The sequence below is a fragment of the Zingiber officinale genome, chromosome 2A, assembly GCF_018446385.1.
Source record: "Zingiber officinale cultivar Zhangliang chromosome 2A, Zo_v1.1, whole genome shotgun sequence".
Lineage (NCBI taxonomy): Eukaryota > Viridiplantae > Streptophyta > Magnoliopsida > Zingiberales > Zingiberaceae > Zingiber > Zingiber officinale.
The window spans coordinates 177,985,556-177,999,411 of NC_055988.1; the positions used below are offsets into that span (position 1 = coordinate 177,985,556).

General features: G+C 41.7%; 1 protein-coding gene across 1 annotated transcript; it reads right to left on the reverse strand.

The window, feature by feature from the left end:
- Positions 1 to 865: 865 nt before the first annotated feature.
- LOC122043491 (protein HOTHEAD-like) lies at positions 866 to 2,919 on the reverse strand. Its single transcript, XM_042604116.1, has 3 exons — positions 2,789 to 2,919; positions 1,174 to 2,668; positions 866 to 1,067 (listed from the first exon to the last, which is right to left on the reverse strand). Exons 1-3 carry the CDS (start codon positions 2,883 to 2,885, stop codon positions 1,031 to 1,033), a joined length of 1,629 nt encoding a protein of 542 aa, XP_042460050.1. The 5' UTR covers positions 2,886 to 2,919; the 3' UTR covers positions 866 to 1,030.
- Positions 2,920 to 13,856: the final 10,937 nt, after the last annotated feature.

A 13,856-nucleotide genomic window follows, 5' to 3' on the forward strand; every position in this document is an offset into this window, starting at 1 on the left:
TGGGTGGACTTGGATTAATAATGTTAAGAATCGTCTACAATCCAAGTCTAAATCTCTAAGAACAGATAAGTTAAATTTAGAATCAATAATGTTAAGTTCTATTTGCGATTCCAAGTTTAATTTCTAAAGAACACAATAGGTTGTTAGGAAAGGTTCGACACTTGTACAAAATTTTTTGTGCAATGGAACCGATACGATATTCTGAGTAGCAACCAACAATTGGTATCAGAGCTAGGGTTTCCTCTGTATGTTTGGTTTTCAGTTTAATTATGCACATGTCATGCATAATTTAGACAGGATAATAATATGATATACTAACTCTGTGGTTGCAGACTACACTTATTATGACTTATAGTTATTGTGTGTGATTTGACCCTTGGACATGTTAAGGACATTTTATTGTGTATGCATGATTATATTTAACTAATACAGCAGGAGCTGTATTAGCCCTAGGATTTTTACATTTTGTTTCGACCTAGATTTTATGTACATTTCCTTGTGGAATATATGATCGACATATGTAAAAAAAAAATTATTTTTGTCGCGGATCGTATCCTTGAGAGGTGTGGTGATATTGGAGGACCAGAGGCACAGCGGAAAAGGAAGCTCGATGAACCCGACGACATGAACCCTAGGGCTGGCGACACGCAAAAGACAGTGATGGAAAATGTCATAATAGTTGGAAAATTAATTTCCATATTTATTACTTTTATTTACTATGATGTGTGTGATGAATGCTTGCATAGTTAAAATTCCTCACCTTAAATAACTAAGTGGGAGAGAGATTTTAAATAAAATTTCACGGTCTCCATTAATGATTTGTAAATGATGCAAATATATAAATAAAGAATCGCACACAAGCATATAAATAAAATTTCACGATCTCCATTATTTGTTTTATCTTAGTAATAGTACATAAACATATATAGATCATAGCACATTAATTTATTGTGAAAATATATAAATAAAGAATCGGCTAGCTGCGCATGCAATTTTTTATATCAGCAAAAATAATTAAGATCAATCATGATCACTTGCCGCCTTTTCTTATAAGAAGTCCCATGTACCTACAAAAATCATTATAAAAATAAAAATTAGATTAGATGCCAGAGTATAGTATAGTATAATTTTATCATGCATCAGTACTGAAATTATTGATTATTACGTAGGTACCTGCCCAACATCATGAGAGTAGCTTGAGGATTGGTTCCTGGGGAGAAACTGAAGGTGGATCCATCGATGACCCTGAGCCCGTCGACGCCGATCACTCTGTAGTCATGGTCGACCACCTTCCCTACTTCACAGCCGCCGTGGAAATGATAGATGGTGTTCACCAGGTCCTTGCAGTATTGCTCCAGCGAAGTGCCGTCCTGCGGACTTCTTGCTCTGTTATTGACGACTAAGCTTGCAGTGAGATTCTGCAAGTACTCCACCGTTTGATTCGGGTATCTGAATTCGGAAAACGCTTCTGTATCCACCGTTCTCATGATCGTCTGCATTGCCTCCACGCATGTTCTGACATCCTCAGGCTCCGTGAAGTAGTTGTAGGTCACTGATGGATTGTCCTCTGGGTCCACATTCTTGAGACGAAGATATCCTCGGGACAGAGGCTTTGCCAATTTCTCAACTATTACGCCGGTATGGGATGACGAATTGCCAACTCCGAAGCTGAACCCCGTCAAAGACTCTATGTAGTAGCCCGGCCGGATTCCCACAACTTGAAGCGAAGTGGGACTCAGTGGCTCCGGCGAAGGCACCACCAAGACGTTCATCGGGTTGTCGGCGATGCCCTGGCCGACCATCGGCTGGTCCAGGACCACCTCGACGCCCAAAGACCGGAGGTGGTCCGCCGGGCCCACGCCGCTCAGCATGAGTAACTGCGGGCTGCCGAGGGCGCCGGCTGACACTATGATTTCCCCTGCAGAGATTGAGCCCTGCTTTAGGCGGGCCTCGTGGATGTTGCCGTCTAAGTCCTTGTACACCACGCCGTACGCCTGCGGCTGCTTCTTACGGTGGCCGCCGGCAGTAACGTTCCTGAACAAGATCCTCTGCGCCGTGGCGCGCACGAGAACGGTGATCCTGGCTGGGTCGGCGTACTTGAGGAGATCGGCGGCGGTGTGGCGATGGCCGGCCGGGTCGAAAATGGTCCCTCCGACCTTGGTGCCCTCCAAGTGATCATAGGTGAAGCCGTTATCAGGGGTGACTCCGGCCTCCAGAAGCCCTGCTCTCAAGGCCGAAGTCCAGCCCGTCAGATGAGGCCGGAAAACCACCTCTCGCTCCACCCACCGGAACGACTGGTCGACCAGCTTCGGGTTCAATCCCATGTCCATCACCTCCTGGCGGCTGGCGCGCGAGTAGAACCCGGCGTTGATGCAGGTGCCGCCACCGAGGCAGCGAGCTCGTCTCATGATGACGCCATCCTCGGAGACGAAACTCTGCGCCGGCGAGGTCGGGGTGATGTAGGCGAGGTTGTTGGTTTGAGAGGCGAGGTTGGAAATGTTGGGATTCCCGTAGGGCGAACCGCCTCTTTCCAGCAGCAGCACGTCGAACCTCTCCGAGAGGGTGGCGGCCAAGGGGCAGCCGGCTGTCCCGCCGCCGACGATGATGTAGTCGTGGTATGAGACCCGTGGCGCATGTGTCGCATTCTTCACGAAGCCATACGGTGGCGCTGTTCACAGAATTAAACCAAATTAAACCATGCATATATTAACAACTAATTAATTAATTACGAAAGTTAACATGGCTTAATCATATACATAATTAAAAGATCGAAGAGGAGAAACATTACAGTTGAGAGCATAGCAGAAGCCATGGAAGCAGAAGAAGAAGAAGAGAGTTGCAACAGCAGAAGCAGAAATGAGCATTCTTCGACTTTCCAACCCCATGATTTACTAATTACGTAATATGGATATGGAATATGGATTGGATCCATCCTTCAACCTTATATAAGCTAAGGGTGATGCGGACTAATTAAGAAGATATTTTACTTCCTATAAAATATGATTAAATATACGTTAGTTATATTTGACACGCATAGCATAGTCTAAACGAAGAAATAAGAAATATAGAAAAATAAATAGGCCAATAAGATTAAAAAAAAAACAAAAAAACAAAGTCAGGTCAATCATAACCACCTACTGGTTGTTGAAACTTAATTATCTACATTAAGAATACGCGTGTGGTCCCCTTTTAAAAATTGGCAAACTTTGAGTTGGTCGTCGAGACAAGAAATGGAGAAAAAGAAATAGATCAATCAGATATCACAAAAAAGAAGAAGAAAAAGTCAGGTCAATAATAACCACCCTATTGGTTACGTTGTTGAAACTTCTATATATTACGACTGTGTTGGTCTAATCTTGTAAAAAGTCTCAGTTGATAAAAATTTTAAAGGATATTTATTTGTAAATTTTGACTCTTTAACGCGACACGATTGAAAATAAATTATTAAAAATCACAAGTTTTCAAAGAAACGTGAGAATTATTGATCATCTAGATGTCTTGATCCTCCTAGCTAGAGAAGGTCAACTGTATGGATAAACTTTTATATATTTTATGAGATTGTCCTGCATTTCATATTGCGTGGGGATTAATATAATGTCTAGTTATTTCTTAGAAAGGGTATAATATATGTTTTAAATGTGGCGAAAAAAAATTCTATAACCGAATTAATAAGATTTAAATGGGGCTTTTATGCATCGTATCTTTAATAAAATCTAGAAATTATTATAACTCAATAATAAATTCATCAGTTAAATTTCGACATTTAGATAAGTTTATAAACCCTACTCCTTTCTTTCTTTATTTTTCCTATTTCTAAATTTAAAATTTAAAGCTAATACACTAATATCATTACAATTATTTTGATCCACATACAGCTAACAAGTAATGCATGAGCAATTGATGTTGATCCTGTCTGAAAAATGACGAAGACGACTAACTATGTAGGTGACTTTTAGGTTGACTTTGTGAAGATTTCGCTCCATTCTGTAACACAAAAAATGTCAGTGCCGAGTCAGGGATGGAGCCCCTAGTGTTGACCCTCCGATTCTTAAGTCAGTCACCGGAAAAATAGTAGAGTAATGTAGATGCAGGTGATAGTTGTGCGCGTACCTCCTTGGGTGCTTGGACCCCACCTTTATATAGAGCGTCGGTAACTTGTGTACTCGCTTTCCCAGGCAGGCATGCTGTCCTAAGTTTCATATGAAAAGACTTGTCATGAAAGTGCCTCTAAAATCATAACTTAACAAGGTGTTCAGCTCCCTGAAATGACAATAGAAGTTTTCCCGTACGATTTACCTGTTGGGCATGCCTCACTGTTATTGGCGTTAACTCCCAGAAGGATATGATGTGCTAAGTCGGAGGTCCCACTGTTTGGCCGAGTGAGGGGGCCGCTCGGCCATGAGCCTCCGACCGATCATTCCTGGATGCCTTCTTGATCGCTCTCCGTAGTAAGCTGCCTCGTGCCTGGCCGACCAAGCGGTCTGGTCGGGCTAGACTCCATGGTCACCTGGCTTAGTTGGTTGCCTGTTGCCCAGTCGGACAGGTGGTCTGGTTGGGCTAGCTTCCTTTTGATTCGCTGAGTGCCCAGTGTACTTTATGTAATCGTCCCGCTCGACCGCCTGTTTTGTTTAACTGGGGTGCGGGCCGATCGAGCCATTAGGTTGGGTCGGTGGTGTCACGTTGGATCTGCTCAGCCCCACGACATTGACCACCTATAACTTTGACCATCTTGATTTTGACCTCCACATTCTTCTGACCACTGTATCACAAGCCTTCCTCTCAAGTCTAGTCGAAGGAGACTATAAGTCCGACTGACTAGACGAGTAGCACCCCTAGCGACATCACCTCCCCCTTGGGCACTTGCTGCTATGGCACTACTGATCGACTCATCTTTTGTTGAACCGGGGTTTAAGTTCTTGCTTGACTTTACACAGGTTCCGAGCCTCCGTTCGGCCATGATCTAGGTCGGTGTTGTTGTTGCTTGGCTGCTTCTTAATCATTTGCCGATCGAGATGTATAGCGGTGACACTTAGCGAACTTTCCATTCTCCGTCGCTTCCTCAAGTGCACGTTGCATGGCTGTTGACGTACTCATAATTTCTCGACGATCGTGTAAATTTTCGATCATTATTGTCGAACGCACCTCCCATGTCTTTTAATTAATTTGCGTTAATGCCTCCCTATCCCTGACCGCCACGTTCCCCACTTTCTGCCGCCGCATGCTTGATGTGATAGGCGGACATCCTCGGTTGATGCGACAGGCGCCGCTTCAAATTCAACAGCCAGATCTTATCTTTGTTTTGCGCAACCCTTGATCGGACGACCAGGCGCAAACGACCCCATGGTTTATAAACCCTTACTCGTCATTTTTTCTCCTCCACCCCAACTACACGACGTGAGCATTTGAGCATTTAAAAACTAGTATCACCTTGGACAATAGTTGCTACAACATATAACAGCTACATTTGGCTACTACAATGTGTAGCAATTACATTTGGACAGTAGCTACCATAACATGTAGCAATTACGTGGACAGTAGTTGCTAAAACATGTAGTAGTTACTTGGACAGTAGCATTTACAATGTGTAGCAGCTACTGTGTGCAGTAATTTAACTAATTTTAAATATATTTTTTTACCAAATTAGTAAAAATTTCAAAAATCTTATTACAAATATATATATATATATATATATATAGTTTTGATCTCCTGTGCGACGCGCACAATGCGTGACTTTGCGCGTCACGCAGGAGATCAAGTAATAACTTTCTTTTTTTATTTATTTTTTAATATTTTAAATTTAAAAAATTAATTAAAAAAATTAACATTTCCTTATATAAATTTTTAATACATTAATATATTCCCTCAACATATTACAATACTCAATAAATACTTAAATTAATTTTATTTTAATTTTTTTTAAAAAAACCAAACACTATAACCTAATTGGGAAGCCTGAACCTAGAGGTAAAATCTAAAAAAAAATAGCTTTGATACTATAACTCAAAGCTTGAACCCTAGAGGTAAAATCTAAAAAAAAAATAATAGCTTTGATACTATAACCCAAAGCCTGAATCCTAGAGGTAAAATCTAAAAAAAATAGCTTTGATACTAAAACCCAAAGCCTGAACCCTAAATAGCTTTGATACTATAACCCAAAGCCTGAATCCTAGAGGTAAAATCTAAAAAAAAAAAAACTTTGATACTACAACCCAAAGTCTGAATCCTAAAAATAAAATTTTAAAAAAATATTTTAATTAATTTTTTAATTCAAAAATTTTAAAAAAATAAAAAAAACTAAAATCAGTGATATCCTGTGCGCGCACAGTCGTGCACTGTGCAGGTGCGCAGGATATCAACTTTGTATATATATATATATACATCACAAAAAATTAAAATTTATCAAAAAAAAAAAGATTATTCGCATTGTGAGAAAAGATTGTTTGGTCAATATTTTTTATTAAGGTTTATGATCCAATGTACAAGCCCTAACTGCTATAACGCGTAACAGCTATCTGTACAAGTAACTGCTATAATGTGTAGCAGTTATTTGGACAATTAGTGTTGGTGCAATCGACCTCTAGGGTTTCGATGTTTGACAATGCACTTAAGTCTGGTCAATTTGATCATGGGTTGATTCAAATAGGACTTGATGTTTATAAGAGAGAAGTCTAATCAAAACTAGATAACTAGCAAGGGTAAGGTAGGTGAGAAGTCTACTAAGTAACTAGTCTTAACTAGAGGTTAGACAAGGAGAAGTCTTAGTAAGTGAAGCCAGACCTTAGTGAGTGAAGCTAGGTGGTGGAAGTCCTGGTGAGTGAAGTTGGATCATAGTGAGTAAAGTTAGGTAGTGGAAGTCCTGGTGAGTGAAGTCAGACCCTAGTGAGTGAAGTTAGGTGGTAGAAGTCCTGGTGACTGAAGCCAGACAATGGAAATCTTAGTGAGTGAACTTGGATAATCTTAAGGGAAGGTAACCCTAGGTAATGAAAAGTCTTAGAAGAGTAAACTCCAAGCATGTGTGATCGGTCAACCAGACTAGCGAATTATTAATAATGCTAACACTATTTTTCTTTACTATTCTATATTTATTGTGTTAACTCGGTGTTGCAGATAAATCTTAGTAGATAAGCTTAGTCAGATACTAAGCAAGACCAGAAAAAGTCTAAACAGATCTGGAGGATCAGATATTTGACAGGTAAGTGGAGGTAAGTCACTATAGGAGAGTGACTTAGTGAAGACACGTTCCGATTGAGGGAACAGTAGGCGTTGGTCCAATTTAGATTCATTTCGGAAACTAAATTGAGACATTGACTAAATCTTGATCTTAGAGAGACATGATTTAATTACCAATCAATATTATTTTTATTGTGCTAACTCTATTTTGCATGTTACTATTTACTTTGGGTAACATGAACTTACAGGGCAAAAAGAACACAAGTTGACTTGGGTGAACAATACCCGAGGCACCTTCTCGGAGATGGAAGATGTCATAGGTACGGTTCATGGAAGGTGCATTTGGGAGCTTAGAAGGTGCCTTCAATCGGATAAAATCAGACTTCGTTGATGATAAAAGGTGAGCTATTCAGGACAAACTTTAGCTGATGGAAGACGTTTTCAAGGCTATGGAAGGCACCTTCAATGCTGATCAATAAAAGAACATCTCAACCAAGGCTTCAAGAACAACTCTTCTACAAACTTCTACACGTCCGTTTGACGTTCCGACTGCACCAGCTTTGCATTGTTGCTCTGCTACGACACTACTGCGCTCGATTGCCATTGAGGAGTCGTCCAATACCAAATCTGATCTGATCATCTTTGAAGGTGTTGGGTAATGAAGTTCTTTATTGTACTTAATTTCTGTAGAAAAAGAAAATGAAGCGTGTTACACTTGTCCTGATTTTTATTATACTTGATCCTCTCTTTCGAAGGTTCCGAAAGAGGTTATTAATGGATTACCCATCGATAGGTCTGCGGGACTTAGGTCTTGGAGTAGGAGTCGTCAAAGACTCTGAACCAAGTAAAACCAACCAAACTGTTGGTATTGGTTTTAAAATTAAAAATCAACACCGCCCAACATCTTAGCGGTGGTTGATGTAAGTAAGTTGTGTTGCTGATTTTTAAAAACTAGCATCATATTAATTGTGTCATGCAATAAAGACGAGAGAAGAAAGAATTTTATTTTAATTTAAGAGGAAAAATAGAAAAGTTATTGAATGTAGATAAGAGAGATTAAAAAAAAATTAGATTTTGATTGCGTCATATCGCTTATGTCGGATGTCGCCCATGGTCGCTCACCCAAGGGTGTGAGGGGTATATATATATATATATCTATAATTTGAGATATCCTTATGTTTTTTGATTTTCTGATTAGTGGATAGAAAATATATTAATAACAAATGACTCCACCTTGATCCCCAGCTTAGATGATAAAGAAGAAGGATTGTCATGATCAGTGTAGAACTTTGATAAACCTCAATAAATTGATCTATCAAGATACTGTGCTAATACTAAATTATTCTCTGAAAAAAATATATTATAGGATCCAGCTGTACCGTTTCAATAATGATTACTACATCTCTATAAATTTAAAATTTATCATAAATTTTACTACAAAATTATAATTCTTCACAAATTTTGTCATGAAACTGAAATTCATCTCAAATTTTGTTATGAAAATGAAATTAGTGGCATATTTTGTGACAAAAGTAAATATGTGGCAAATTTTAAGATAAAATTAAAAATCATAGTAAATTTTGCCATGAATTTAAATTTTGTCGTAGAGATTAGCGGCGAAATTGAAATAATTGTAATAGAATTGAAATTCATCGTGATGGTGTCCCTGTTGGTTCAGAATCTAAGAGCAGCACTCCGACAATACACACATAAACACTAAAGAAGATAAAAAAAACAAAACAAAAAAGGACGGAGTAGCTTGGGAAAAATTAATCTTGCCGTGCTGCTGTTTCCATTCACATTTGTGTTGTATATATACACCACAAGTGATAAGATCTTACATCACTTAAACCATAGAAATAATGCCACGTAAGCTATAAACTAGGAAAGGCTAAGTTATCAAAAATATTAAACGAAACGTTATAACTAAAACTTATCATGTCCGATTTATTTGAATTTATCCGGATTATTTGCTCACATTACTCCCCCTAATCCGGACATGACTGTAAATCATAGACGCCAAGTAATTGTCGCATAGCAGCTAACTTTACTCCTGGTAGTGCTTTAGTTAATACATCGGCTCGTTGTTCTCCGGTGTTGACGAACTCAACCACAATCTGTCCTTTCTCAACACATTTTCTGATAAAATGAAACTTTGTATCTATATGCTTACTTCGACCATGAAATACCGGATTCTTCATGAGAGCTATGGCGGATTTGTTGTCGACAAACAAAGTCACCGGTTTTGGCTCTTCACCGGTTAATTCACTGACAAGGCTTCTTAACCACAAAGCTTGACAGGTTGCAGTTGTGGCTGCCATGAATTCTGCCTCAGAAGATGAAAGCGCCACTGTCTTCTGCTTCTGTGAGTTCCAGGACACCAGACTTTCATTAAAGTAGAAAGCCATTCCACTTGTGCTTTTCCTCCCGTCGAGATCGCCGGCTAAATCGCTGTCCGAGTAGCCGAATATACTAATTTCCTGGGGTCCCTTTGTGTAAGCAAGTCCAAAATAGATTGTACCTTTCAAATACCTGAGGATCTGTTTGACCACCTTATGATGCATGCTTGTAGGCTTTTCCATGTATCTGCTCGCCATGCCGACAGAATATGATAAGTCTGGCCGTGTGTGTAACAGATATCTTAGACAGCCAATGACGCGCCTGTACTCCGTGGCATCAATTGGGGTCCCTTCCAGGTCTTTATGCAGTTGTGTCTTGGGTTCCATCGGCTGCTTTGTGGCATTACAGTCTGCCATCTGGAATTGAGATAGAATTTTCTTGGCATAGGCTGATTGTCTAAGTAAAATTCGGCTCTTCTGTTGTTCCACTTCAATTCCTAAGTAGTAGGAGAGAAGACCCAAATCACTCATCTCAAATTCTGTCATCATTTGTTGTTTGAACTTGTTTATTCCTTCTGTGCTCCTTCCTGTCACGATGAGATCGTCAACATACACTCCAACAAGTATACTAGCTTCTCTTTTACCTCTTGTATATACTGCATGTTCTTGATTGCATTTTTTGAAGTCGAGCTCTTTCAGACTCCTGTTCAGCCGCATGTTCCAAGCTCGTGGAGCCTGCCGCAGTCCATAGAGGGCCTTGGATAACCTGTACACCTTGTGTTTCTGATTTTGTATTTCAAATCCTTCTGGTTGAGTGACATATATTTCTTCTTCCAGCTCTCCGTTCAGAAATTCCGACTTCACGTCTAGATGGTGTACCTCCCAGCCTTGATTTGCTGCAAGTGCAAGAATGACTCGAATAGTATCAAGTCTAGCGACAGGTGCAAATACCTCTTCAAAGTCGATGCCTTGTTTTTGCACATAGCCTTTAGCAACTAATCTTGCTTTATGCTTGACCACTTTTCCAGCTGAATCTTTCTTTAGTTTGAACACCCATTTTAGGCCGATAGGTTTGTGGCCTAATGGGAGCTCAGTTAGGGTCCATGTCTTGTTCATCTCAATAGTCTTCAGTTCTTCCTCCATTGCTTCGTACCAGCAAGCCTCGGTTGCAGCTTCTTGGTAACAGGTTGGCTCTTCTGACATCATCAGCATTACCTCATTCTCCTCTTCATCAATACCAACTATTTTCTCAGTGTTGGCATAGATATCGGCAATGGACCTATAACGGACTGGCCCTTCATGAGACTCGGGTGAGGTAGTTGCTTGGGTGTTCGATGATGGTGTAGACGGACTTGATGCTCTTGTTGAAGATGGGGTAGATAGACTTGATGATGGTGTGACATCTTCCGCCGCTGCCTCAATGTCTGCAGTAACAATCACCTCGTCGGTGTTGAATGCATTCACACCACAAACTCAGGTAAGTCTTCTTTATCAGCACCTGCGTTCCATGTCCATTCACTATTTTCTTGAAATATTACATCTCTACTTACTTGTAGCTTGTTATGCCTTGGATCAAATAGACGATAAGCTTTGCAGCCTTCTTCGACTCCTAAGTATACCATAGGTGAGCTTCTGTCGTCAAGTTTCTTAAGGTGAGGGGTTGTATTTTTTGCATAGGCAATACAACCAAACACCTTCAAGTGGGCAAGATGTGGCTTTCTCCCCATCCAAGCTTCAAATGGAGTACGTTCTCCTAGCGCTTTAGTTGGGAGACGGTTTAGCAGATAGACAGCATGCCTAACCGCCTCTCCCCAGAACCTTGCCGGCATATGTGTACCCTTGAGGAGAGATCTTGCCATAGCCATCACTGTGCGGTTACGACGCTCCACAACGCCATTCTGTTGGGGTGTGTAGGGAGCCGAAAGATGCCTCTCAATTCCTTCATTTTCACAGAATCGAGTGAAATCCGTGGATAGAAACTCACCGCCACGGTCTGTCCGAAGTGTCTTGATCTTGTACTCAGTCGTGTTCTCCATCACGGACTTGAACTTCTTGAATGCTTGGAATGCATCTTTCTTTGCTGTCAAGACAAATACCCACATCCACCTTGTGCAATCATCAACAATCAAAAAGAAATACTTGTTACCAGCAAGTGTACTTGGTGAAATTGTCCCGCAGATATCAGCATGGAGAAGTTCCAACGGCTTCGTCGCTCTAAAGTTTGCTTGGTGCGGGAATGACGATCTTGCATGTTTGGAGATCACACACACCTCGCAAAGCTTGTTCGTCTGGGGCAATAGTGGCACACCAACCGCCAATTTCTTCTCCCCCAACAGCTTCAAGTCATGAAAGTTTACATGTCCGAGCCTTGCATGCCATAACCAGGTGGGGTCTTCTAGGCTTGCTTGGAGGCAGACTTGCTTGAATGTCTTCAAGGTTATCTTGTACAAGCGATTTTGCGTTCGCTTTACCAGCATCAAGAGCTTCCCGCTCCTATCAATCACCTTCATGATATCTCCTTCCATGTGCACCTCGTTCCCAGCTTCTGTCAACTGACCAAGGCTTATGATATTACTACAAAGTTTCGGAATGTAGTATACCTCGTGGAGGGTCTTCTGATCGCCGTTCTTGCATTCGAACACAGCCGTCCCCTTGCCCATGATCTCAATGGTTGATCCATCGCCAAACCTCACCCTCCCGGTGATAGTTTCATCTAGTTCTTGAAACTTCTCGCGATGTCCAGTCATGTGATTGCTGGCACCATTGTCAAGGTACCAAACGTCTTTGTCTTCACCTTTCTTGACGCCCCGGTACACCTCCGGTAGCAACCTCTCTTCACTGAGCAGAATGGTACCCTGCTGCTGAGATTCTTCGTGGAACATGGTCATCATTAGTGCTGGCTCTTCATCCGTGGCGCAAGTGAGGTGAGCCTCATCTCCACGACGCTTGCTGTAGCATTCAGACGCATAATGCCCCATTTTCTCACAATTGAAGCATTTTATGTGTCTCTTGCCACGAGTGCCACTGTTGTTGCCGCTAGTGCCTCCTGCACTATCTTGGTGCTGTGTACCACGACCACGACCGCGCCCTCGCCCACGCCCACGCCCATGACTAGGGCTGCTGGACCCACGCCCCTTTCCTCCTGACGAAATGTCCACGTTGCTCCCCTTCTGTCGCATTTGCCATTCGGCATGAGTTAATAGGAGCTCACCTTCAGTGCCGTTGGTGTTGCTGCGTAGTCGTAGCGTTCATTCTTCGTACGCCTTTAGTCGCCCTATAGCCTCCTCAAATGGTATAGACTCAAGGTCGTAGAATTGCTCAATACCAGCAATAATAGGAAAGAATTTATCAGGGACAGAATCGAGCAATTTTTTTACCAACGAGGAATCTTCAAGCGTGGTACCAAGGGTGGAGAACTTGCTGCTTAGGGCGCTGAGTTTGCCAGCAAACTCATCAATCGTTTCGGTCTCTTTCATCCGGAGAGCGTCAAACTCGCTCTTCAATGTTTGTACACGTGCCTTCTTCACCCGATCACTACCAAGATATCTCGTCTTCAGGCTGTCCCAGACATCTTTCGCCGTCTTCTTTGTTGCAATTTGGATAAGGATGTCTTCGGGGACACACTGCAAGATGTATGCGCGTGCCTTTTTGTCCTTCTTTGCATCCACCTGGGTTCCTTCCGCTGGCTCCACCGCCTCCCAGACTCCCTGGGCATCAAGGATCGCCTCTGTCTTTATTGTCCACACAGTATAATTGTGAGGACTTAGCATCGGAAAGGGAAATGACACTCCGCCGTTCTCCTTCACAGCAGCTTGTGGGATGCCCGACATTTTGGTAGAATTGTAGATTCTTGGGTGTCTTATACTACCAAAGCTCTGATACCAATTGTTGGTTCAGAATCTAAGAGCAGCACCCCGACAATACACACATAAACACTAAAGAAGGTAAAAAAAACAAAACAAAAAAGGACGGAGTAGCTTGGGAAAAATTAATCTTGCCGTGCTGCTGTTTCCATTCACATTTGTGTTGTATATATACACCACAAGTGATAAGATCTTACATCACTTAAACCATAGAAATAATGCCACGTAAGCTATAAACTAGGAAATGCTAAGTTATCAAAAATATTAAACGAAACGTTATAACTAAAATTTATCATGTCCAATTTATTTGAATTTATCCGGATTATTTGCTCACAGTCCCAACTTGGCCCGCGCGATGCATGCACAGCAAGGCCACATGACGCCTTTGCGGAGGGGCCCTCCGACGGTGGCGTTAGCTCCTGCAGAGAGATCGTTAGGTGATGGCGGCGTTGGCCCCTGAGCATCCCGCTCGCGTGCTCCCCCC